This window comes from Kickxella alabastrina (genome assembly GCF_025024165.1).
Source record: "Kickxella alabastrina strain RSA 675 chromosome Unknown BX661scaffold_17, whole genome shotgun sequence".
Classification (NCBI taxonomy): Eukaryota; Fungi; Kickxellomycota; class Kickxellomycetes; order Kickxellales; family Kickxellaceae; genus Kickxella; species Kickxella alabastrina.
The window spans coordinates 224,761-249,531 of record NW_026251488.1 but is presented as its reverse complement, the minus strand read 5'-3'; the positions used below and the strand labels follow the sequence as shown (position 1 = coordinate 249,531).

Genomic DNA, 24,771 nt, shown 5'->3' with positions numbered 1-24,771 from the left:
TTAAAGATTCAATAAATTTATTCTGTTTTACGTAAATCCACCATTTTCCACAGAAAGAAAAGAGAAACATAACTACCATTTAAAAATAACGAGACAGCCAAATGGTTACTGCAAATTTACAATTTGACAGTAAACAAAGAAGCAAGGCTCGAATGTTGCCGATAATTAGCTTTTATTTTTATTTTTCTTCCCTCCCCCCACACATACACATACACAATAATTGCGGATTTTATTATTTTAGTTGAATCTATTTTTCAATGTGTTGCTAACTTAATGTGCAGTTGCACTCTGAAAAAAACAGAACCTTGAGCTATATTTATGTCATTCCATTTACTAAAATACAAAATAAATATACATCCAGTTACCAAAAATAGTACCAAAAACAACTTTGGCAAGGAGGAAAAAAATTGATATGAAAAATTGACTCTTTCTTTTATTTTTTATCTTTTCATCCATATCCACATCAATTTCAAATACATATAAACTGAGCACTCTATTATAATAAATAACATACAATGTGGGTCAGACCAAAAATCTCTCTCAGCGACTACACGTACGCAATATACCCACTGGTCACACTGGTGACCGTAGTGATAATAAGCTGCCGGCTGGCCAACATCAACCACCATAAGCGGCGCTGGCACAATATTCCGTCGCCATGGTCGTCAATAATATCCTTTGGCGACAACTACTCGGACAGCGGCAATGGAGCACACATCACCGAGGGCAAGTACCCGAGCGAGCCCTATTACTGGCACCACCGATTTACTAACGGACCCAATTGGATTGACAACCTTATTCTGGATTTGGGCGGATTGGGCAAGATAAAAATGCGCAATTTCGCGCACGGCGGAGCGTCTTCGGATAACGCACTGTGGCAGGGCAATCTCCTGGGGCATACGATTCCGGGGACAAAGCAGCAGGTGCGTGGTTTTATGCTCAAGTCGCGCAACACTGGGTATGCGGATCCCCAAAAAACCCTGTATACGATCTGGACGGGTGCCAATGATTGCCTGGCGCTGGGCAAAGGTGGAAACAATACAAAGTTTACGGTCGAGGATATTCAAGAGTCTATATTCCAAGATATTCTGCAGATGGAGCGCGAGTCGCACAACAAGGTTCTTCAGGTACTTGTGTTGACGCCGCCTCCCATTGAGGACTCGCCATTGGTGATAAAGCATGAGAAGAGGGAGGTGCAGAGGGAGGTTAGGAGAGCTACTGAGAGAATCACGCACGATCTGCCACAGGGTCTTCTCAACCGGTTCAGCAAAATTGGACATTCGACGATGACCAACAGCGCGCAGCTGGCGCCCCTCCACCCGCCGCACTACCTGCCAAACCACCGCACGCGGGCAGCCTCCCCCATTACCCATTACATTACAGTTGACCTGCCACGCACATACACAGCGCCCAAGGAGCATAACGGCGGCCACCCGCTGCCCAAAGCCGCCTCACCACGCCTAGCCCTGCACACTGCTGGCAACGGCATTCACCAGCCAATGCAAAAACGCGATACCAATATTGATTCTGCACATAAGCCTGCTGCGAATCCCAGAGGTCGGCTGCAAATAATGGTCTATGACGCATATCATTTTATCAAGCACGCGTCAGTCAACCCTCAATGCTTTGGCCTTGACCCTGTGGCTGTCAACCAGACGTGCGGCGAGCGCAAGGACTGTTATGACCGGCTGTGGATGGACGACTTTAATATGAATACCGCGGTGCATTATTGGATGGCCCGCGATATTAATACTCGCCTGCATATGTGGCATTTGCACACGACGGGTGCCAGGACAGATATGATTTTTAAGAATAGCACGCGTGCGAGAGAACATGAGCTCGAGACGCTCGGGTATGCGTGTCCGATGCGTGCGGCACCAAAGGTGTGAAAGAGAATGAATCACCATTATGCACCTTCCACTTGAAAAAAATAAGGGAAAGCGTGCTTTGACACGTGAGGGTTTCCCCACAACTTATAGGCAGTGATAGCCTGTGCAGTGGGCCTCAAATTATTTCGCCGATATTTTTTTTTGATATTTTTCATACTCGTTTATTTCATTTCAATTCACTTTTTCAATTTTTTTTGTCACACACATATTCTATTCCCGTTTTTTCTATTTGAAAAATAATGGTTGTTGATATTGGACCTTCGAATATTGAGACGGCGTTTGTGCTGGAAGCGCTGCGCAAGAACGTGCGCGTGGACGGACGCGGTATCTATGACTACCGCACGCTGCGTATCAGCTGCGGGCCCACCCCGGGTCTAGCCGAAGTCCAGCTAGGACAAACCCGGGTACTCGCCCGAGTCTCCTGCGAAGTCACCCGGCCCTCCCCCGACCGGCCAACCGAAGGTCTAGTTCAATTCAGCTCTGAGCTCTCCAACCTCGCTGCGCCCAACCTCGACGCCTCCTCAGGCGGCCGGGTTTCTGCCCAAGAAGTGGCGATCTCCCGTATGGTCGAGCGCGTAATTCGGCAGAGCCGGGCGATCGACACAGAAGCTCTGTGTATTTTGGCAGGCGTTAAAGTGTGGACGGTGCGGGTTGATTTGCATTTCCTCGACCATGGCGGTAATCTGATGGATGCGGCGGCGGCTGCTGCTATTGTTGCCTTGAGGCATTTCCGTCGCCCGGATGTCACTGTGCAGGGCGAGGAGGCGATTATTCATGATCCTAGGGAGCGCAACCCGGTGCCGCTGAGTATTCATCATACGCCGGTGTGCGTTAGCTTTGCGTTTTTGGGAGCGCTCGGGGAGCTGGCAGTGCTAGATCCATCGCTTTTGGAGGAGCAGGCACAGGCAGCGAGCTTCACAGTGACGCTGAATGCGCATAAGGAAATTTGCGCGCTTAATAAGGCCGGAGGCGTGCCGCTTTCGCCTGAGCAGATCCAGAGGTGCACCCAAGTGGCGCTGACAAAGGCCGATGAAATCAGCGACGCCATCAATGCTGCGTTGAAAGGCAGCAGCAGCAACAAGTAATACAGCATGAATTTTTTTTGGCGTTGGTTTAGATTTGATTTGATTTGATTTGATTAAAGTACAGAAAAGTAATTGGATCCTACTATTTTATTTTATTTTGTTTTTGTTCGTACGAATCATTCGGAGTCCAACTGCTGGATGTCTAGCCATTTGAGCACGGGGTCGAAGCGGCGGTAGAATGCCGTGCGGAAAGCGTCTTCAGAGAACTTTGCGGTGACCGAGGCCCTTGCAGCACACTGCATGGCCTCCCGTAGAGTATCCGAGGCCGTCAAGGCCACGCGCATCATCATAGCAAACTCATCCACAGAGCGCGCAACCATGCCCACCGGAAACCCACTGCCTCCGCCCTCTCTCAAGCACCGCTCCTGCTGCTCCACATCAGGGAGCAGCGGGGGAGCGCCGGTATCCTGGCAGCGAATAGCCGGCGTGACAATGTCCATCTTTGGCCCAGCCGAATCATGCGCAATAGTCAGCAGCCCAGCAGCCATCATCTCCACAATATTGATGCCGAAGTGCTCGTCGCGCATCGTATGCAGGCCAACGGAGCCGCGGCGCAGCCACTGCAGGACGTTGTCCCAGGGTGCGTTCACAACGACTTTGACCTGGCGGCCGACGCCCAGCGAGTCGGCCAGCTGCCGCAGGGTCTCGGCGCGCGCCTCGTCTGCGAGATTGCGTGCGCCGCCGATCATCACTAGCACAGGGAAGTCCAGGTTGTCGTTGTCCGCAGGCATCATCCAGTGTTTCGGGGCAGCCATCTGCGGGCAGTCGGCGAGTAGCCTGGCGAAGGCGCGCACCTGTACCTCGTGGTTTTTCTCCGGGCGGAACTGCGCCAGCGACACCACTGCAGGCACCCTGGGGCTGAGCGCAAACCCAGCGAGGTTCGCGGTGTCGCATGGCGGGTACACAATCCGAGTCATTCTCGGGTTCCCAAACAGCGCAATAATATGCGCGTGCGTCCATGATGAGTTCGTCATTATTGTGGCAGCAAATGAGCCGGCGAAGGCGTACATATGGGCGAACAGGGTGTAGTAGAGGCGCTTGAGCTGGGTGAGCAATAGGCTGGCGGCCACTGTAGGGTCGTTGGCAATGCCGGCTTCGCGCGATGCCACGAGCGTCTGCATGTCGCTGCTGATAGTCGGGTAGTGTGTGTAAGCGACCACCGGGATGCTGCCGCTGCCGACCAGGCGCACGAGCGGATACGCAAAGGCGTAACCAACAGTGTCGACAAAAACATCCGGGCAGAACCCATGCAGGGCCTCGCTGGCCAAAACAACTGATCCGAGGCTCTGCAGCAAAAGCGTCAGCCTTCGGAAGCGGTGCACCACCCACCAGCAGCTGCGCAGCTCCACTACATATATGGTTTCTGGGCGGATCTCGAGGCCGAATTTCTCGCGCACATTGGCGAGCAACTCACCCAGGGGTATTTGGTCGCCAGAGTAGATTATGCTGACCAGGAATGGGTATTTGGTTTGGAGCGCCTGGATCATTGTCCAGAGGACGCGCTCACCGCCGCCGCCAGCGTTCGGAAACGGGTGGAAAAAGCCGATGTAGTAGGCAGGGTGTGCGCTGGTATCTGGGGTTGTGCTGGCTTGGATGCGCGAGCGGTTGCTTTGTTGGTGCGTTTGCGAGCCCAGCGTGAGCATTCGCACGGCAAGTAATCCCAGCAAAACGACCAGTAGGAGGATTCCTGTTACAAAGCACAGGCGGATGGCCGAGTCGAGCGTGGCCATCTTTTTGTGTATTTACAAAGAAAGAAGAGGGAGTGATTAGTGGAGAAAAAAAGTGAAAAGTGAAAAGTGAAGAGTGGGCAGAGGAAACATCGAGGTAAAAAGAAAGAGATAGAGATCATTTGGGAGAGGGAATATCGACGTCGACAGTCGATGATCGCTTCTTGCATTTTGTCGCTTGTAGTTTAGTTGATAACGGATGGTTGGTTTTGATCACCAGATCAGCCAGAGAGCGAAATTTCGCATTGATGATACGCGTGTTCCAAAAAAAAACACCCCCCACCAACGCGTTTCCTTGTTCACAGCTAAAACACGCAAAAAAAACACATAGTATATAGCAAAATCCGCGAGCTAATTGAAAAAGAACGCGCAGCAACATAAAAAAGATAGACATTTGACTTGTTTACCTTTTTTTCCTTATTTTTTCTTTCCTTGTTTCTGGTAAATTACATTTTCACCAACAAATAAACAAAAAAAAACAATATGGCTACACCGGCACGCAGATCGGCACGCGTCACCAGGGCGCCCGAGAGACTGGCAGCATCAATTCCGGTGCCTACATCATCGCCCCTTACAACAACAGCCACAACGCCACGCAAACGCACCAAAGCCAGCGCCTTTGCCTCGCCACTCCCTGCACAACAGCCACCAGCAGCATCAAGCAAGAGCAAAAGCAAGAGCAAAAACAAGAAGCGCCAGCGCACAGCGCGCACCACCCAGCGCATCGGTACGACAAGTGACAGTGAGCAGGAGAGCGATCAGGAGAGCGATCAGGAGAGCGATCAGGAGAGCGAGCAGGCCGACAGCGATGACGACAACAGTGACTTTGAAGAAAAGCAGAGGGCGGTGGCCAAGAAAGCACCAAGGACGCCGCAGGGCAGCAGAAAAACAGCTAAGCAGAAGGCTGGGGGCAGGGCTCAGCAGCAGCAGCAGCAGCAGCAGTCGGCCATGGCGGCAGCCACAGATGCCTTGTCGTCGGAGCTGTTTAATGCCGTGCTGGACGACAACGTGGCGGTCGCGCAGGTCGTCAGCGACTGGATCGAGGCGTACCGCGCGGACGACGAGGCGAGCACGGGCGAGCTGATTAACTTTCTGATCAAGCTCGCCGGCTGCCCCGGACAAATTCCCCATGGCACTGTGTACGAGACTGAGGGCATTGCAGAGCAGCTTGAGCGGCTGCAGACGCAGTCGATTGCAGCACTGAAGCACAGCACCACCACCACTGAGGCCAATGAGGAGCTGCTTCTGGGAAAATCAAAGGAGCACCGAAGACAGCGCAAACAGGCGCTGGATTTTGTCCAGCGGCTGGTCATCGACGGCCAACACCATCTGGTGTTTGCGCACGTGAGCGAGGACAACGGACTGTCACCGTTCACCGAGGTTTTGCTGCAGTGGCTCGTGGCCATGGCGGCCTCAGCCTACCGGCCATTCCGCCACGCAGCCACCTTGGCATCGCTCGCCGTGCAGTCAGCGCTGGTCAGCGTGCGCGCGCACACGGCGCAGCAGTTACAGACTACGCAGCGGCAGCTGGAGTCCGGCAGCCGAGTGCGTGCGGATGCGCAGCAGAGGCTGCGCGACCGCATTGGCGCGCTGGGCGAGCAGGATGAGGCAGCGGAGGCAGCGTTCAAGGCCATCTACGACACGGTGTTCATCTACCGATACCGCGACGTACACGCGGTGATCCGCGCAGAGTGCCTGGTGCCGCTGGCGTCCTGGTGCCGGGCGCTGCCGGCAGCGTACCTGGCGACGGAGTATCTCCGGTACCTGGGCTGGTCGCTGAACGACAAGGATGCGCGCGTGCGCGAGGCGGCGCTGGCGGCGGCGCTGGGCCCGCTGCTGACCGGAAAGGCACTGGGCGTGGCGGGCGCCGTTGGCGCGGGCGTCGGCGCCGTGGGGGCGGCGGACTCAGCGGCAGCGGCAGATGTTATTTCGGGCGGGTTCCGGCCGTTCATCGTGCGGTTCCTGCCGCGGCTCGTGCAGATGGCGGCCGGCGACGTCGACACCAAAGTGCAGGTGGCTGCGCTGAAGCTCTTTGCGCAGCTGGCGCGGCTCGGATACCTCGACCCAGATGCTGACCTCAGCGGCGCGCCCGCAAAGCAGGCCAGGCAGAGCAAGCGTGGCGGCGGCAGGCGCAAGAAGGCGGGCAAGCGCGGCACGTACAGCCACTCGCTGTCGCAGCAGCTGCTGGAGGAGTCCGGCAGCAGCAGCAGCGGCTCGGAGGCAGAGCAGCCGCGGGAGCACGCCGAGGGCGCTGCGCAGCCGGGCGCGGCTGGGCCGCTGGCTGGCATCCAGCCGCTGTACGCAGACGCAGACACAGACGCAGACGCAGACGCCGGCGACCTGGGCGCGTGCCCGCGCCACTCGGTGCTGCGGCTGCTGGCGCCGCTGGTTGCGCACACGCACGTGACGGTGCGTGCGGCGGCGGCCGAGCTTGTCGCCTGGTGGCTGCGCGACGCCTGGGTTGGGCGCGGCGGCGGCGGCGGCTCGCGCGAGGCCGGCAGCGTCGAGCATACGCGCGAGCTGCTCAGGTGCCTGGGCGCGTTCCTGCACCGGCTCGCGCTGCTGAGCCGCCCGGCGGCGGGCGAGGCGGCGTGCGAGCACAGCGGCTGGGTGGCCGAGCAGGCGGCGGCGAGCGTCGAGGAGCTGTGGAGCGCGCCGCCGGCAGCCGCCGCCGGGCTCGGCAGCGACGAGCACCAGCTTTTGCAGGCGGCGGCCGGCGGGCCATCGCCCACGGCGCTGGACGGGGCCATCGAGGCGGCGGTCGGCGCCGCAGCCGGCGCCGGCGCCGTGCAGCCGCGCGTCGCTGCGGCGGCGCAGGCGCTCTGGCACAAGATGCCCGAGCTCGGCGCGGCGCTCGGCACGCTGGCCGAGATGCTCGGCCACGACCACGCTGCGCTGCTTCCGGCCGAGGAGTGCGCGCTGCTGCAGGCGCTTGCCGTGTGGGTGTGCGAGCGCCAGCGGGCGGCGCGGGCCCGGCGGCTGCGCACGCACCGCACGGCGGACGCCGACGCCGAGCAGCCGGAAGCCGCGCTGTGGCAGGCGCTGTTTGCGCCGCTGGTGGCGCGCAACATCGACGATGCGCAGCGGCTGCTGCCGCTGGTGTTTTTGGCGGCGGAGGCGCTGGACGCGCAGCAGCTCTTCGACGCCGAGCGCACCGACGTGCTGCAGGCGCTGGCGCGCATGCACCTGGCCATCGTTGCGCGCCACAGCGGCCACCTGCGGCTGGTGCGGCTGGCGGCGGCGTTTCTCGAGCGGCTGGACGACAGCCGCCTGCTGGCCGCCACGGCCGACAGCGACCTGGTCGGCGCAGCCGCCGGCGCCGCGGTCGAGCGGCTTTTCGCCGGCGACGCCGTGGCGTATGCGCAGCTGGTGCCGGTGCGCGCGCTGATCCGGCGCCGCGACATTTCGGCGCGGCTGCCGGCTGTCGGTGCGCTGCTGGCCGCAGCGCGCTCGGCGGACCCGCTGCTGGCGCTGGCGGCGCTGGACACGGCGCTGCACTGCACGCTGTGGCGCGCGCTGCGCGTCGACTCGCTGCTGGCCGCCGCCGCCGCCGGCGGCTCGCCCCCGGGCGCGCAGGCGGCCGAGGCTGTGCAGCAGCTGTGCGGCGACCGCGACAGCCTGGCGGCCACGTGCCTGGCGCTGGTTTCCGACGAGGCGGCGTGCGGACGCGTGCGCGAGATGGCGTTCGCCGTGGCGGGCCGCGTGCTGCGGCTCTTCACCGGCCCACTTGCCTCGGCGCCCGGCGGAGCCGAGCTGCGGCGCCAGCTGGTGCTGCCGCTGAGCGCCGAGCCGGTGCGCGCGCAGCTCGAGCGCTTTTTCGCGCGCCGGATGGCGGCCTGGCACGAGCAGCTGGCGGACTGCGCGCAGCCCACCAGCCTCAGCATCAGCGCGCTGGCGCCGTCGTCGTGGGCGATCGGCTACGCGCGCGTCTGCGCCCTCGGCGCGCTCTGGGCGCAGTGGCTGGGCGACGGCACCGTGGCGCCGGCTGCGCTCGCCCTGGCGGCGGCGTACACGGGCATTGCGGGGCTCGAGGCGGCCGAGCGGCAGCAGCCGGCGGGCGCCCGGCGCTCGGCCGGCTTTGTCGCGCTGTCGGCCTTCGACCACCTGGTGCAGGCGGCCGTCGATGCGCTGCGGCCGCAGCTGCTGCTGCAGAGCTCGCGGGCCGCGGCGATGGACGCGATGCTGGGCGCCGTGGCCGCCTGCGACGCGCGCAGCGGCGCCGCCGCCCCCGTCAACGTCGCGACGCTGGGCCGCTTTGTCGGCGCGGCGCTGCGCTCGGCGTTTGCCGCACACCAGCCGGCGGCGCCAACGCTGGCGCGCACGCCGGGCCGCGGCCCCGACGCCACAGCGCTGGCGCCGCCGGCCATTGGGCTGGCGTGGTCGCAGCGCCTGGAGCGCGCCGTGGCTGCCAAAACCGGCATGGCGCAGATGCTCGATGCCGAAGGCGAGCTTCGGACGGAGCCCCTGGCTGCGGCGGAGTGGGCGCCGATGGCCGCGTGGTTTGCGGCGCTGGCGCAGACCATCCATGGCGTCGTGCGCCCGCGCCACGCCATGGCGCTGGATGCGCAGATTCGCCGGCTGGCGGGCGACGCGCCGGTCGCTGCTGTTGCGCCGTACCAGCGCGCGCTGGGTCGCGAGCTGGCGAAGGCTGGCGCCATTAGCGCGCGCTTGGAGGAGGCGCGCGCTGGGGTGGGGCTGGCCGCGCGCGAGTCGATGCTGAGCATGTCGCCGACGCCGATGCCGCGGCGGCTCGCTCGCGACCAACGCGGCGATGGCGACGACGCTATGGACGTTGACGCATGAAAAAAATGTTTTTTCCCCCCTTTTTGTCGCACACACACTTTGACTTTGATCCATCCATTTTTTATCCTGCTTTCTTTCTTGCCTTTTATTAATCAATTCTTTTCAATCAAGTAGCACAAGCATGGGGGATAATCGACCGTCCGAGACCACAGCGCTGCTACTGCCAGCAGACGACCGCTCCACCGGCGCATCTCTCGGCCACTTCGCCAGCGCAGCTCTCGACCGCTCCGCCAGCGCAGCTCTCGACCACTCCATCAACACATCCCTTGGGCGCCGGCGCCGGCGCGACGAGCTCACCGGCTACATTCTCATGGCCAGCTCCGCGCTCGGGTTCGCAGCAAACTCGGCCTGTGTCAAAGCGCTCTCCCTCTCACAAATCCCGTCGCTCGAGATCGTCTTTGCACGCAGCATCGTGCAACTCGCGCTGGGCCTCCTCGGCTGCGTCGTCCTCAGGGCCAGCCCCCTGGGCCCACCCACAAGCCCCCGCCATCTCCTGGTGCTGCGCGGCGCCGCGGGAGCATTCGGCAATGCGTGCTTTTTCTATGCAGTTTCGGTGATGACTTTGGGGGATGCGACGGTGGTTTTCTTTACGGGCCCAGTGTTCAGCGCTGTGTTCGCGTATTGGATGCTGGGGGAACCCTATGGGAAGTTTGATCGCGTGGCATCGGCAGTGTGCATTCTGGGGATTGTTTTGGTGCTTAAGCCTGCGGCGCTGTTTGGCGGATCAGAGTCGCCCAAGGGGGGCCCGGAGCTGTGGGGTGCGGTGGCGGCGCTTGTTGGCGCGATGTCCGGCGCTCTGGCGTACTGCGTTGTGCGCAAGGTTGGCCGTGCCGTTAATGCGATGGTGCATGTGGTGTATTTTGGCTTTATCTCGATGATCGGCTCATCCGTGGCCATGTTTCTTCTGCAGGAACCCAGGATGCCCAGGGGCCGGTATGAGTGGGTGGTGATGGGGCTGGTTGGCGTCTTTGCTTTTGTCGGCCAGGCTATGTTGAATCGCGGGCTGCAGTTGGCGCCAGCGGGACCGGGCACTTTGATGCGCAATTTGGACGTGGTGTTTGCTGTGGTGCTGGGAATTACCCTGTTTGATGAGGTGCCGGATTGGATCGGCCTTGTTGGCGCCCTGGTTATTGTTGGCTGCACGGTGGCTATGGGCGTGCATAAGTGGCTGAGACCACAAGACTGATTTGATTCTGCTGCTTTTTGCTTTTGCTTCTGCTTTCATTCTGACGCACAAGCAAAAGAAGCAAAAAATCAGCCAGGAAGTATTTTTTGCTTGGCGCTTTTTCTTACATTTAATTTGTGTCACAGTAACATTCAATTTATTCATCAAATAATAAGCGCATTTCTGGTGACGACGTGGCATTAATTCACTGCTGGCAGTGGATTGTGAAGCGCATGAATTTTTTGTTTTTTTAGGAAAAGGGGACTTTTGATCTTTTCAAATATAAAATTTTTTTATCGCCATTACGTATTATAATATTTTTTGAAGTGTTGATAAATTAAAGTGCATTCTTGGATCTCTTTGTGCCTGCTGCATTTTTTGCTTTGGCAGTTTTGCTTTTTTATTTTAACAATCCGCTCCCCCTCCTCTCTTGACTCTTTGTTTTTCTCCTTACATTCTTGAACCATCAGCTTATTTTTAAAACCCCAGATTCCTCTTTATTTATTTTTTTAATTTAGAACATCTGTGTTCGCTAACCACTAGATTGGGAAAAAAGGTTTTTTCTTCTTTTTTTGAATTCGCAATGGCCAAGAGGAGAACTGTCGGTCAGAAGCACCCCAAGCCAATTCCAGCTGCCCCTGCTTATGCTTCCGCTGCTAACCCGACCGAAAAGGTAAGAATGAAAAAAAACATACAATTATTTATTATTTTTGAGCTCAACTGGCTTATCCAGTCTCTCCCGAACAAATGATATAAAAAACTTGCATTAATTATTCTTTTGTTTATTGTTGATCACCCCCCCCCCTAGTCGTGTGTTAAAAGCTGCGCCAGCTGGACTTTGCGACGCGTCGCGCTCCTGTACATCCTCTTCGTGACATTATTTACATGCCCGAACACACCCGGCCATCCGATATGCCGCATCGAGTCACTTGCGCACTCTGCCATAGTCGCGCCAGTGCAAAGCTACCTTGTGGGCACTGAGACCGGAGCACGCGTCAATGCAGCGTACAATGCCCACCTAGTGCCGTTCTACCACAAGCACGGGGCGCCGGCCGTCGTCCAAGCGCACTCTCTCCTCGTGGACACTGCGCTGCCGGTTTTGCGCAAGGCGACAGCACCGCTGTGCGACGCCACCCACCGGGTGGTCAATCCGTATGCGGCCAAGGTCTCGGCAGTCTACGCAAGGCATGCCAAGCCCTCCGTGGATCTTGTCCTCGGGGGAGTCTGCGGAGTCACCCAAAAGTACCTTGTGCCGACAGGTTCCATGCTTGTTCAGCAGGCCGGCAGAGCGGTGGACTCTGCGGTGCCGGTGGTGAGGTGCGTGGCAAATGACTATGTTGTGCCATTTTTTGCTAACCATGTGCAGCCGCGGTGGAGCAACCAAGTGAAGCCGGCGATCTGCCATTACTCCCACGTCGTCATTGCTTACACGCGCAGTAACGTTCTACCTGGTATTGCTGATGGCGCCGCGCAGGCATGGAGGGTGTCGCAGAGTTTTGCCTCCGTGCATGTCATTCCGTATGCCAAGATATCTGCCATTAACGCCTATGCCTTCACCAAGGCGCATATCTGCCCGCCGGTGCATTCCCTTTACGCGCGCACGCTAAAATCCCATATTGACCAGGTTGTGCCCTGGGAGAAAGTCCAGGTAACATCAGATAAGGCCGCTGCCATTGCCTGGACCATCTTGGATGTTGCCAAGAGTTTCACCGAGGAGGTCTTCTTCATGTTCTACACCATTATCACCGGCAATGAGCACCCTGCTGTTGTGGAGCGGGTTAAGAAAGTGGGTATGGAGCAGGAGAAGGAGTTGATGCTTAGGGCTAAGGAGAACAGTGTCGTGCCGATGGTCACGCAGAGTGCGGGACAGATTAAGGGTTTTGCACGTAAGGTTTCGGGATCCGCCAGACAGTGGGTGCAGATTGCCCGTGGGTGGGTGGGATCTGCTGTGGAGGTTGCTAAGGAGGGCGTGGCTACGTATACTAGCCGGATGGCGGAGACTGCTGTGCAGCAGGTGGCAAAGGCTACGGGTGCGGCTGCGGAGGCCACGAAGGTTGTTGCGGAGCAGTGGTCCAAGGCCACAGAACATGTTGCTAAGCCTACTGCCACTGCCACTGCCATGAAGCCTGTTGTTAAGCCTACCACTGCCGCTGTCGTGAAGAAGGCTGAAACTGTTGCTGCTCCTGTTGTGAAAAAAGTTCACTCTGTCGTTAAGAATGTCGAGTCTGTTGCTGCTCCTGTCGTTAAGAGGTCCGAGACTGCCACTGCTCCTGTCGTTAAGAATCCTGAGACTGTCGCTGCTCCTGTCGTTAAGAATCCTGAGACTGTCGCTGCACCCGTCGTGAAGAAGGCCGAGTCTGCTATCGAGAAGGTCGTGTCTGTCGCCACTCCTGTCGTTAAGAATGTCGAGTCTGTCGCTGCACCCGTTATGAAGAAGGTCGAGTCTGTTGTCGAGAAGATCACCGAGAAGGTCGTCGAGGCAGTGGGCTCTGCGACTGAATCCGCTGCCGAGGTCGTTGAGTCCGCCACCTCGGTTGCTGCTGAGACCGTTCCCAAGATACTCGAGTCTGTGACTTCCGTTGTCGCTGAGCAGGTGGTCGATACCATCAAGTCTATCACTGATCAGGCGGCTGAGATTGTCAAGTCCGTTGCTGAGCCTGTCGAGTCCATTGCTGAGTATGTTGTGGAGAAGGCTACTGAGAACGCTGCTGAAGCTGCTATCTCGGTTACTGAAGCCGCCGCTGAGATCTTCGAATCTTTGACCTCTGTTGCTGCCGAGACTATTCCTGAGATTGTTGAATCTGTGGCTTCCATTGCTTCTGAGACTATCCCTGAGATCGTCGAGACTGTCACATCCGCTGCCAACCAGTTTGCCGAGACTGTCAAGTCTGTTGCCGCTCCCGTAATCAACACTGGCACTGCGAAGCTTGCTGACACCGCTAGCTCAGCGACTAAAGCTGCCGCATCCGCAGTCTCCAACATTGCCGAGGAGACCAGCATCCTGGGCTTCCTTGCAAAGGAGGAGCTCGAGACCGCCGAAGAGACCACCGAGAAGCAACCCCCTGTTGCCGAAGACGCCGCCTCGGCCATCCTCGCGGCGCGCGACGCCATGGCCGGAATCGTAATTCCCGCCGAGGACAAGGCAATGTTTGAGGACCTGATTAACGCGGCTTCTGATAGCGACAACCTCGAGCAATTCCCTCAGATCGTCGATGAGCAGATCACCACAGACACACCGGCTGTTCCCGAGATCATCTCTGTAATCAAGAAGGATGTCGAGCCCGTTGTTCCCGCTGCCGCCCTGGACGAGGATTCCGTTGACTCCATTGACGAAGACGTGCGCAAATCTGCGTCAAACTGGGTCAAGGATGCGCGCAAGTCCATTTCAAAGGAGCTCGCCGAGGAGCGCACGCGCGCGGTCACGCAGGTGGCTGATACACCGGAGCTTTCTGCGGCTCCCGAAGCGCTTTCTGCAGAGAACCCCCTGGTGGCACAGCAGACTGATATGGCGGAGACCACGCCGGTTGCTGTTCTGGCTTCCACTACCATTATTGAGGAGCCAATTCCTGTTGACTCGGTTCCTGAAGGAATTGTCATGGCTAACAAGCCGGCGGCGCCTGCTGCAGTTACTTCAGAGATCAAGGCGGAGCAGCCTTTGGGTAAGCGTTTTGAGGAGGAGCAGAAGGTTGCTGATTCTGAAAAGACATCCGGCACGAAGGGCCCGCGCAAGATTAAAAAGACCAAAAAGCGTGCTGTCAAGAAAACCGCCACTGCTGCCGCTGTCGCTGCATAAACAAAAAAGCATGGAATACTCTTTTTTTTCATATTTGACTTTTTTTTCTTTTTCCTTCCTTATTCTTCTTTTTTTCTTATGTGTGTGTAAATTTCTCAATTTTCCATTTAAATATTTAATTTTTTGTTTCCAGCTATTGTGGACAAGTCAAAAAAGAGGAGCTACTAATGTTAGTTAATCATGTTTGTGACAGTAGTTAAAGATAGATGTAGCTCTTCGTCTTCCCATTCCAAGGTCCAATTGTGCACAGCGCGACTTTGTGGGAATAACTGGTTGTAGCGCCTGTAGTATGGACACCAGGGAAGCGCCAGAAGTACTCGCCAGGTGATTACTGTGAGCAAAAGTGCGAGCAGGAGCCAGCCGCTGATATCCTCAAAAGGCATTCAAAATATGAAATAATAACATTTAAAAAATAAGAGATGGGAAAAGCAAAAAAAAAATTAAAATTTTGAACATTTTACCTATTTTTTACAATCAAAAAATACTCCCATTTTATATATATACTACTTGACAATTGTATCGAGCCATGTGCAAAAAAAACACATGCGCCTTTGTTTTTTATAGGTGAGACATGTCAGGGTCAGACATGTTTATATTGTCATTTTTGCATATTTGTATCTAGAAAAGTACTGCGGGGTAAAATAAATATAGTAACCGATGACTCTGTGCACGAGATTGTTCAAAAAATACACATTAGTGGTGGATAAACCCCATTTAATCACAATCACTTAATCAATAAATCACGTGATTGTAATTTACAAACATTTGAATTTCACATTCAAGAAGCCCAAGCTCAATTTAGGCACTGTGTGTGGGTTCCCAATTATGAATTTCCGTTCAATTGGAATAATATCGCAAATACATTTCGACACGCCTTTGTTGATTGCCCGCAAGAGTCCTGCCCAAGCTGTAGTTACAATCTCTTTTTCGTCCGATCAATATTTTCTCACATCGACGTCTATTAGTTGAAAATGGTGCGTACTCATGAATACTCGAGGGGAAATAAGGATTACAGCAGACCAGGGAAACAGGGATAGCATATAATGACTGTTGGATTCGAGGATACTCAAATATCAGAACACGATGGATGCGCAAGGAGGGTTGATTGCATCCATCACTGATGAGAGGGAGATATATACGGGTTTTTTTGAGGAAGGGATAACGACGATTTAGGCTGTTTATGGAAGGCTGGAGGAAACCGTTTTTTGAAATTTGAAATTTCATAGAATTTTGAATTTTGAATGCGGACACCAACGCCATTTGCCATTATTTCTGGGAGAGTTTACATGCCAAAACGACGCAACTTTGGTGGCGTTTCCGGCAAAGAGAAACTGTGTGGAGGGGCAGCCAGTTTTGACACGGAGACACAACAGAGTGTGTTTTACTCTTGACACACAGGTTAAAGAGCGGAATAGGCTGACATGCGGCGACTTTAACGACAACAAACAGTTTTGCTTTTTATTTGCAGAAATGGCTGGCTTGTTTTGAAACAATACAGCTGCTACTGTTGCTGAGCAGACAGTTTGATGTTGTTTGAGAGCAATTGGAGTTCAGAAGCTTCTTTTTATTCTGCTTCTCTTGTGTCTCTTGGCTCGCCTGGTTATCTCATTTGCGAATCCACATCTCGGGCTTTTTCTTTCCACAACTGAAATGGACTGTGCTTGTGCTGTTTTTTGTGAGCAATTAGCACACGTTTTTTCTTACAAGAACACCCACACGGCCAGTCAGACTCTGGACGAACGCAGGCTAACTCCACGCGTGTTACTTTATAACCTCAGTCTCACTGACCGACCAACCGACCTCGAATCCAAACAACACAGCTCTATCTTTTATTCGCAATCCCGAATATTCCTCGGTTGAATTCAATTATAACAGCCTTCAACGCGACTGGGCTGTTTGACACAGATGCGCGAGTGCTTTACACGAGCGCGCACATTCACTTGTTTATAACCAACGCCCAAAGCCAACAATGGAGCTTTTTTTACTAATCACCTTTTGCCTTTTATTTTTTATGCGCGCAACTTTGACTATTTGTAGCAGGGATCCTTCAAACGTCTCGTTGAGGTCGGCCGCGTCGTTCTCATCAACACTGGTGTCAACGCCGGCAAGATCGCCACCATTGTTGACATTGTTGACCACAACCGTGCTATCATCGATGGCCCCACCACCAACGTTCCCCGTCAGATCATTGCTTTCAAGAACGTTGTCCTGACCGACATTGTTGTGAAGCGTCTCCCCCGCACCATCGGCTCGAAGGCTCTTGCCAAGTTCCTTGAGAAGGAGCAGGTCGTTGAGGCCTGGCAGAAGTCTGCCTGGGCTCAGAAGATCGAGTCCCGCAAGCGTCGTGCCAACATGTCCGACTTTGACCGCTTCAAGCTTATGCGCCTGAAGAAGCAGCAGCGCGCCATCGTCGACCGCCAGGTTGCCCTCATCAAGAAGGAGCGTGCCTAAATAGCAAACCTTTTTTTGTATTACAAAAAGAACAATGTTTTTGTCACACATCCACTTTTATATTTATTCATTTTTGTTATCTTGCAACAAAAAGATGTTTTTTATTTTACTTTTGCCTGTTTAGTCGATAAGCGAGATTTCAAAGTATTTAATGACTTTGGCGAGCTGTTTTTTCTGAACCAAGTCCGAAACCCCACTGACTGAAAGAAACAGAAGCGAGTCGTACATCGTACTGTAAGCGATTTTGGCGTCAGGTGAGTACTTGTACAGCAGACCGGCGGAGTTTTTTAGGCCCAGACCGACAGCCAAATCATGAGTTATTTCTTCCTTCGTCGGGCCCGTTTCTGTCGTGCCAACGGTCTCGATACTTTCAAGGAAGTGCTTGAGTGCACTCATCTCCTTAGCTGATAACCCGGCAACCAAAATGGCGCCGAATGAGATGAATACTGTGCTGACTGTGGTCAAACGAGTTGTTAAAATTTTCATTATTTTGAGTGTAAAATATATATAGTGAGGTATAAGATGTGCTTTGTTTGTGTTTTATTGCCTTTTATAACAAATACGGTTCAGTAACTTGACATATTAATTTTTCGAGTGTGGTGGCATCTAATATAGGCACATAAAGTGCATAGGTTTATTTTATCTTTGCAATTTTTATATATATATATAAAAAATGGTCATATATGCATGGCAACAACAGCCATGCCACTATCAACTATGAACATTGGCATCAACATTCTCTTTCTCCCATTCCCCCCTCCCCTTTTTTATTATTATTATCCTTCTTCTGAGATGCATAAGCGAGATTGTAAGCTCAAAAACAAGAAGCTCCAAGTGGATTAAAATAAGGAACAGATAATTGGATTGATTCTATCAGGATGACTCAAAGTGTGAAAGCTTTTCTCGCCCTATGAACAGTGTATGAAGTAGCTTGAAGCATCACCGCACTCGCCAGATCTACTAGTACTTTGTGGTTTTTGGTTTTTTTTTCTTTTTTTCTTTTTTTCTTTTTCTCCTGTGCATCAAGAACAAGCTCAAAGATCGCGATTTAAGGAATATTCAAGCAGTGAAAAAGGCATATAAATCTGAGTTCGATTCCCTGACATGCGATGACTTTGGAGTTTGTTCCAGGCAATAGTTTGAAGGGTGTTGGGGGTGTAATTGAGCAAGGAGGTAATTATCTCTATAAAAGATAGAACTCAGTAGTTATATACGAAAACATACAAACTTTGAGTCACCCTGATACTTTACTATTCCTTTAACTTATTCAAGTAATAAATATGGAAACGAATTAAATATCGATGCGCGCATCATGCGAGTTTTTTTTTAGTTTGCGCTTTGGGGCCAAGAAAAAAAAAAGAAATGGACTGACCTGAAACTCTTGGCACATTTTATTCCATAAAGAATATTTGGGTGGTTTTAAGTTTATTTTAAGCATTTCGCAACAAAAAAAAAGAAGCTCTAGACAGGGGAGCACTATTGGGAAACAAGGCGCTTCTGGACTGGATCGTCGCTTCTATGTAACAGGATGTGCTGTAGAATAAAACAATGCCCTTTATTTTTTTAGTTTAGGGGAAAAAAAAGAAGAAAAAAAAAGCGAAAATAGCAGTTTTTCCAGTTAGCTTCTAATAGTGTCATCCTCTTTATTCATTTTTGCACTTGTTCTACTTTCCTCTTCTTTTGTTTTTTATTTTATTTTCCAACGTCTTGATAATACTTTTTTATTATTATTTTGTCCACATCACAAAATTCCACCTACCTTCCCCCCCCCTCATACAACTTGGTTGTCATCTGGGCGTGTGGTGCTTCTCAGTTCTTACCTTCGATATCAGCGGTTGTTCTTTTTTGCCTTTCTTGATTTGTATTCGTATTCGTATTTTATAAGATATCAAGCGTGTCTTTTTTTCTTGCGGTTTTTTTATAGCACTTTCCATCTCATCTTTTTTTTATTTCTTTTCTCAATTTTCCTTCTTATATACTGTTTTTTTTACTTCACACGTCTCTTGCCGTTTCATTGAGTGCGACTATCCCAACTCACGCACACACACACACCCACATACATTCATCAATGTTTATATTCCGGACCTAAACTATTTATCTACATACTCATAGAAAAAACATCACACACACCCCATCTTTCCATCCTCGAACAAGCAACAGGGCAGCATTACAAACTCATATAAAAAGAGAGGGAGGGTGATGGTTCGTATTTCGGTCATGCTGGGCATCAGCCTGTTGGTATTCTGGATCACAGTACTAGGGACCAGCAGCTCATTAACACATAACTGGAGATCATCCAACAGCAACAAGAAGAGCCTCTCCTCCTCACAAGTATTCGAGCTGTTCCTCTGGTCACGAGCAGCAAACAACAATAGTGGCAATAACAGGGAACCCCACCAATCGCATTCCAAGTCGTTGGCCACATTGCCACTGTTCGTGCGCCCCGTTGCTAAGATTGAAAACAGTAGTGGCAGTAAAGCATCAGCGAGTAATTCTCACAATAGGGTGCAGGCGCAGTCGAAACCAATGTCCAGTTTACTGCACCATAGGGCGACGGCATCCATGTGGTATTCAGGTGGCAGCAGTGGCAGTCGGCCTACGAGTGTGATGGCGGAGGATACTGATACTGTGGGTCTGTATTTTGCATTGACAAAGCATGATATGGATAATGTCGTTTTAAAGGAAGATAGGGGGGTTACATCGATGATCGCTATATCCACGGTGTTGCTATTCGCTACATTCGTCGCATTTTGATATAAGCATTTTTTATTTGTTATGGTAATCCAACTTGTATATGTAAACCAACCATTTTTTGTGAAAAAAAATGTGGCGTAAAAGAAAAGAAAAATAAATAAATTGCGCATAAAAGGGCTGAGCGCTATTTCGCATTTTGCATTTGTTGTTCTTTTTTTTTGTAACCACAACGAAAATGAGATTGTTGTTGAGCACAATATGCACCTTGACTGACCATTGGCTCTTTCTCTGGATTTCATATTGAACAAAAGAAAACGTATTGTCTCGGGTAACGTATGCGTGTGCGTGTGCGCGACAAGTTACGCTTGCTACCAAAAGGTGAGCTGGGATGTGCAATCCAATTCCGATCAGCTACAAAAGATTGAAGATGCACAATAAAAAGGAATAAAAAGGAATAATAGGCAATAAGCAATAAGCAATATGCAATAAATAATATGCAAATAGGCAATAAAATGTATTAATGAAATACAAACGAAAAGTAAAAAAAGAGGAGCAAAGGAATGAGCTTAGAAGCATTTTTAGCTCCACACGTCCTCCTGGTACCGCGACAAGCGGCGCATCTCCGTGATCCACTTGGTGGCGACATCCTCAGAGACACCCTCGCGGTCAGCAATAAGCGTAACAAGCGCGCCCGCGACATCCTTCGCCATATGCTTAGCATCACCACAGACGTAAATGTGCGCACGCGGCGGGCCGTTCAGCTTCTCCTGGCCGCACAGCAGCGTGCGATAAACCAAATCAGCATACTCAGCAATGCGGTTCTGCACGTAGATTTTCTGCGGCTGATCGCGCGAAAACGCAGTGATGATGCGTGACTCGGGCGCGACCCTTCCAATGTCGGCAAACAGCGTGGCCAGCTCGTCGCCGTAGGTGAAGTCGCGGGCGGCCGAGCGCGCGCCGAAGAACAGCAGTGCCGTGCCTTGTGCTGCCTCGGGGGATTCGCGCGCAAGCTGGGCGCGCTCCTGCACGAAGGCGCGCATGGGCGCCAGGCCGGTGCCCGGACCAACCATAACAATGGGCGTGGCGGCATCAGACGGAAGGCGGAATGGCGAGCGGCGCACAAACACCGGCAGTGTGCGCGGCAGATTGGCGTAGGTGCACACGCTGTGGTCCTTGGCGTCGGCAATCGGCGCCGGCCTGGAGCCTGCGCTGTGCATCTGCATGGCGGCCAGCAGGTAGTTTGTTGCGACGCCGCAGCGGCGCGCGCCCAGCGGCAGGCGCGCAGCCAGGCCAGTCTGCGCATCGTACTGCAGCACAACGGCCGTCAGCGACGCGCGCGTGGGCGCGACGCGCGCACTCGACGAGATCGAATACAGCCGCGGCTGCATGCGCGGGCACAGCTCAAAGGCCGTGGCCACCGGCAGCGCCAGCATGTCGCTCTCGGCAACGCCCGCGGCGGCCTCGGCCTCGCGCACAGCGAGAAGCAGCCGCGCCGGCGTCAGGCAGCCGGCGGCCACGGTCGCAGCGTGCGCGCCCTTGTCGGCGGCCAGCGGGCCGAGGAACGCGCGCGCCGCGGCGCTGCGGGCATGCGGGAGCACAAGCGCGGATATCTGGGCGCGCGGCACAGGCACGGCGATCTCGAGGTAGTGGCGGAACGCCGCGCGGTACGTCGTTGCCGTGCCGGGGAACAGCGTCTGCTGCGCGGCAAATGGGTCGAGGGCGCGCACGGCGATCGGCGTGTCGGCGCGGCCCTGCAGCTGCAGCGCGCGGAGGAGCAGGTCGACTTCGGCGTCGGCGTTGGCCGCGTAGACGCCCAGGTGGTCGCCGGTCTCGTAGCGCACGCCGCTGCCCTGCAGCTCAACCTCCACGTGCAGCACATACCGGTCGCCGCTGGGCGTCAGGTCGACGGCTGCCGCAATGGGTGCGTTGAACGGGTTGTGCGGGCCCACAGCCGCGCCGCCGCCGCCGCCCATCTCGCCGTGCGTCCACACCTGGTCGCCGTCGGCGGACACCTCCGTGATATCCCACGTTGGCGGCGACACCTCGGCCGAGCTATCGTCCGCCGCGCCAAGGTGCTTGCGGATCAGCGGCAGTGTCGCCTCCTTCCACTTTGAAAAATCCTCCTCGATGTCGACGTCGTCGTCGCCCTCGCCGCGCTCGCCCACACGCGTGGCCCCGAGTGCGTGCAGGCGGCCGTCGACCACGCGCGCGTGCTGGTTGAACTGCTCGTACGTGTTGTTTCCCAGCCCGAACATTGCGTAGGCGGTGCCGGTGAGCGGTGTCTCGTGGTCCAGCGTATCCTTGTCGGAGGGCTGGTGGAACTCGGGCGCCTCGGACTGCTCCGGGCTCTCGCGGTCAGACGCCAGCGCGTTGAACCACGCCTCCATGTTATCGGTTGGCTCGCCCTCGCCCGAGGTGGCCAGCAAAAAGACCACCAGCTCGTTCGGCCCCAGGGCCGCCAGGTTCTGCCAGTCGTAGAGCTCAGGATCCAGCACCAGCGGCCGCACCCCGGCCGACTGCATGTCTTTGCCCAGCCGCCCTGCAAAGTCCTCAGCTGTGCCGGTTTGCGATCCATAGAATACAACCACGTTCTTGCCGGCCTTGCGCATCTTGGACACAAAGTCCCGAGAGGCGTTGTACTCGCTGCGATCTGTCTGCTGCAAGGCTGCCCCCGGCTTGTGTTTAAGCTGCACGATTGTCGCCTTGTCTTTGTTAAACAGGGACTTGCGGAACAAAAACGTCGCTGCCCCGATCACGACGCCGGAGACGATCATCATGTCTCCCCATTCTATACTTGATGTTGGTGCCATTGTCTTGTCAATTGCTTCTGTTTCCTTGCCGCTGCTTATGCCAAGGTTCAGGTAAATTGCTAGCCCAACTAAGCTTCCTACTACGGAATAAATGTTGCGGTGTACGGCTGAGCTCGTCCGCCCAATCTGTCCAAACACCCAATTAAGCGTGTGGTAGATGTAAAACCACAAGGAGCTGGCTATTTCGTATCGCGAAGGAGTATCCACTGTAAAAAAAACAAATTAACAGTAGAAAGCCGGACCTGTCTATATACGTATTTTGATTCTCTCTTTCAATGTGTCGTCTATTTTATTGCAATATCGACACGTATGTAAAACAAAACCTGAACTAGCGTAAACGAGAGAAGAAAGTTGTATCAAGAGCTGGTTTGAAGAAGAAGAAGAAGAAGAAGAAAAAGAGAGAGAAAGAGAGGCAAAGTGCAAATAGTGAAGAAAAATGAAAGTGGGAAAAGAAAAGGTACAAGTAAATTATCACAAGAATAATATTGGTTTAGGGAGGAAGAAAAAAGAAGAAAAAGAAATATGTAACCGAGAGGAAAGCAAAAAAAGGGAGCGGTGGCTGCCCTTTTTATTCAATTCCACGAATCAAAGACAGGGGGGGAGGGTGCTTTTCTTTATTGCACAGTATATTCAATTTTATTTCATATTTCAAACATGCCCTTCACTCAAAACAGCAACCAAAAAACGACCGGCCACAAAAAAAGAGCTCTTCATTGAATACAAGCCAAACAACAGCCCAGGTTTATATAAAATGTCATTACAATTCAGGAACTATAATACTCGTGTACTGACACTATTGGACTTTATTTTTTTCTTATTGATTTTGAAGATCTTCTCCGTATGCCTTCTCGCTTTAGTGGAATGATTTTTTTTCGAATGGTAAATCGTTTGCTGGCGTGTGGAATAAAATAAAATAAAAATAAACCTGTTGTCCGCTTATTTTCAGGAGATTCCGAAAACAAAGTGTAATTTTTTTTTGACAAACCCCAATTTTTTTTGCCCGGAATAAGATAAGAATCGGGGCACTATTTCAACCATTTAATTTTTTGAATGCACTTGAAAAAAAAACCTGAACAACTTGATAAATGGCTCTTGCTAAATGGCCATTTGCCAAATACTCAAACAATGCAGCCACAACTTCAAAAGAAAAAAGTCATTCCGCCACTGCATTAGGCGCATAACTTAGTCCTTGTTGTTGCAGGAATAATACTATGTGCTATAAATAATAGTGTATTGGCCAATTGGATAAAGGGCCTGTCCCTCTATTTTTTCTCTGCAGAAACAGCAACGGCAGGAGTGGCTGCGCCGCCTCCATTACCAAATCCAATCGAATGATGCTTATGCTTGCGCTCTTGCGCCCCGTCACCGTACATCTTATCCCATTTGCGCAGCTCGATCAGCGACTCCATCTGGTCAGATGAGCTCGGGGCCACCTTTTTCAGTGCCGCATCAAAATGCCTAGTTGCCAGCTTGATCGACTTTGCTCTGTGACTACTGCCAGCTGCTGACGCAGCCGTCGATGCAGACGCAGATGCAGACGCAGGTGCAGACACAGATGTTGGTGATGCCAACATTGCAGCGGCTGCTGCTGGCTTGCGAGTGCCACGGAGTCGTTCTATCAGCGAAACCCCCTCTGTCGCTGACTGCGCGCCGCCAACTTCCTCCTGCACCCTCTCGCGCAGTGCAGCCAGTGCCGCCGCCACGCACAGGTTCTTCAGATCAGACCCAGAGAAATTATCCGTGCGTTTAGCCAGCGCCTCCATATCAATGTCAGCATCCAGCTCTTCGCCCGCCAAGTGGATCCGAAGAATCTGCTTGCGGTCATCGACGCCAGGCAGATCGATCATAATGCGCCTGGGCAACCTCCGCAGAATGGCATCGTCCAGGTCGAACGGCCGATTGGTCGCCGCCATGACCATCACCTGAGGCGGTGGCCCCGCAGAGCCCTGTGCACCTGTCGTGGCGCCCTTTTTCCGCTGCGTGTTAATTCCGTCCCACTCGGACATGATCTGATTCATAATGTCCCGCCGGAATTTGTTTGTCTCTCCAGACGAGCGCGCTGAAAAGAGCGCGTCCACTTCGTCGATGAAAATAACACACGGCGCAAGCTTGCGTGCCAGCGTAAACACGGCCTCCGCAAGCTTCTCACCCTCGCCAACGTACTTGTCGTAGATATCACTCGCGCGGATATTGAGCACCACACTGCCACTCTCCTTGGCTACCGCCTTGGCCAACATTGTCTTGCCCGTTCCAGGTGGGCCGAACAGCAGGATTCCACTGACATTGTACCGCCGCAAAACACCCTTGCTAAAGTACTCCGGGCGCAGCATGGGCAGCGTGATGATCTCTTGCAG

The 24,771-nt window shown here is 53.7% G+C and overlaps 12 protein-coding genes across 12 annotated transcripts; 6 read left to right on the top strand and 6 right to left on the bottom strand.

The window, feature by feature from the left end:
* Positions 1–457: 457 nt before the first annotated feature.
* Positions 458–1,889, bottom strand: BX661DRAFT_185068 (uncharacterized protein). Its single transcript, XM_051536675.1, has one exon. The coding sequence runs from the start codon at positions 1,419–1,421 to the stop codon at positions 666–668; it is 756 nt and encodes a 251-aa protein (XP_051390375.1). The 5' UTR covers positions 1,422–1,889; the 3' UTR covers positions 458–665.
* A 168-nt stretch (positions 1,890–2,057) lies between these two features.
* On the top strand, positions 2,058–3,029 carry BX661DRAFT_185067 (ribosomal protein S5 domain 2-type protein). Its single transcript, XM_051536674.1, has one exon. It carries the CDS (start codon positions 2,129–2,131, stop codon positions 2,972–2,974), a length of 846 nt encoding a protein of 281 aa, XP_051390374.1. The 5' UTR covers positions 2,058–2,128; the 3' UTR covers positions 2,975–3,029.
* On the bottom strand, positions 3,027–4,798 carry BX661DRAFT_185066 (uncharacterized protein). The gene has a single exon (XM_051536673.1). The coding sequence runs from the start codon at positions 4,702–4,704 to the stop codon at positions 3,091–3,093; it is 1,614 nt and encodes a 537-aa protein (XP_051390373.1). The 5' UTR covers positions 4,705–4,798; the 3' UTR covers positions 3,027–3,090.
* A 3,474-nt stretch (positions 4,799–8,272) lies between these two features.
* BX661DRAFT_185064 (uncharacterized protein) lies at positions 8,273–9,586 on the top strand. The gene has a single exon (XM_051536672.1). It carries the CDS (start codon positions 8,380–8,382, stop codon positions 9,502–9,504), a length of 1,125 nt encoding a protein of 374 aa, XP_051390372.1. The 5' UTR covers positions 8,273–8,379; the 3' UTR covers positions 9,505–9,586.
* BX661DRAFT_185063 (uncharacterized protein) lies at positions 9,587–10,985 on the top strand. The gene has a single exon (XM_051536671.1). The coding sequence runs from the start codon at positions 9,626–9,628 to the stop codon at positions 10,688–10,690; it is 1,065 nt and encodes a 354-aa protein (XP_051390371.1). The 5' UTR covers positions 9,587–9,625; the 3' UTR covers positions 10,691–10,985.
* Positions 10,986–10,992: 7 nt separating this feature from the next.
* Positions 10,993–14,625, top strand: BX661DRAFT_206468 (uncharacterized protein). The gene is made up of 2 exons (XM_051538631.1): positions 10,993–11,342; positions 11,478–14,625. The coding sequence occupies exons 1-2, from the start codon at positions 11,253–11,255 to the stop codon at positions 14,460–14,462; spliced, it is 3,075 nt and encodes a 1,024-aa protein (XP_051390370.1). The 5' UTR covers positions 10,993–11,252; the 3' UTR covers positions 14,463–14,625.
* Positions 14,626–14,872, bottom strand: BX661DRAFT_185060 (uncharacterized protein). The gene has a single exon (XM_051536670.1). It carries the CDS (start codon positions 14,843–14,845, stop codon positions 14,633–14,635), a length of 213 nt encoding a protein of 70 aa, XP_051390369.1. The 5' UTR covers positions 14,846–14,872; the 3' UTR covers positions 14,626–14,632.
* Positions 14,873–15,304: 432 nt separating this feature from the next.
* BX661DRAFT_154905 (ribosomal protein L14-domain-containing protein) lies at positions 15,305–16,998 on the top strand. The gene is made up of 2 exons (XM_051533266.1): positions 15,305–15,436; positions 16,500–16,998. Exons 1-2 carry the CDS (start codon positions 15,434–15,436, stop codon positions 16,911–16,913), a joined length of 417 nt encoding a protein of 138 aa, XP_051390368.1. The 5' UTR covers positions 15,305–15,433; the 3' UTR covers positions 16,914–16,998.
* A 2-nt stretch (positions 16,999–17,000) lies between these two features.
* BX661DRAFT_185054 (uncharacterized protein) lies at positions 17,001–17,413 on the bottom strand. Its single transcript, XM_051536669.1, has one exon. It carries the CDS (start codon positions 17,397–17,399, stop codon positions 17,034–17,036), a length of 366 nt encoding a protein of 121 aa, XP_051390367.1. The 5' UTR covers positions 17,400–17,413; the 3' UTR covers positions 17,001–17,033.
* Positions 17,414–18,868: 1,455 nt separating this feature from the next.
* On the top strand, positions 18,869–19,722 carry BX661DRAFT_42060 (uncharacterized protein). The gene has a single exon (XM_051539156.1). The coding sequence runs from the start codon at positions 19,113–19,115 to the stop codon at positions 19,665–19,667; it is 555 nt and encodes a 184-aa protein (XP_051390366.1). The 5' UTR covers positions 18,869–19,112; the 3' UTR covers positions 19,668–19,722.
* Positions 19,723–20,185: 463 nt separating this feature from the next.
* Positions 20,186–22,234, bottom strand: BX661DRAFT_130561 (uncharacterized protein; the record flags this gene model as incomplete). Its single annotated transcript, XM_051532543.1, has 1 exon — positions 20,186–22,234. A coding segment is annotated over one exon (2,049 nt), but the record flags the coding sequence as incomplete, so codon positions are not given.
* A 1,538-nt stretch (positions 22,235–23,772) lies between these two features.
* Positions 23,773–24,771, bottom strand: BX661DRAFT_132929 (P-loop containing nucleoside triphosphate hydrolase protein; the record flags this gene model as incomplete). The annotated part of the gene is made up of 2 exons (XM_051532608.1): positions 23,773–23,900; positions 24,024–24,771. Coding segments are annotated over 2 exons (876 nt in total), but the record flags the coding sequence as incomplete, so codon positions are not given.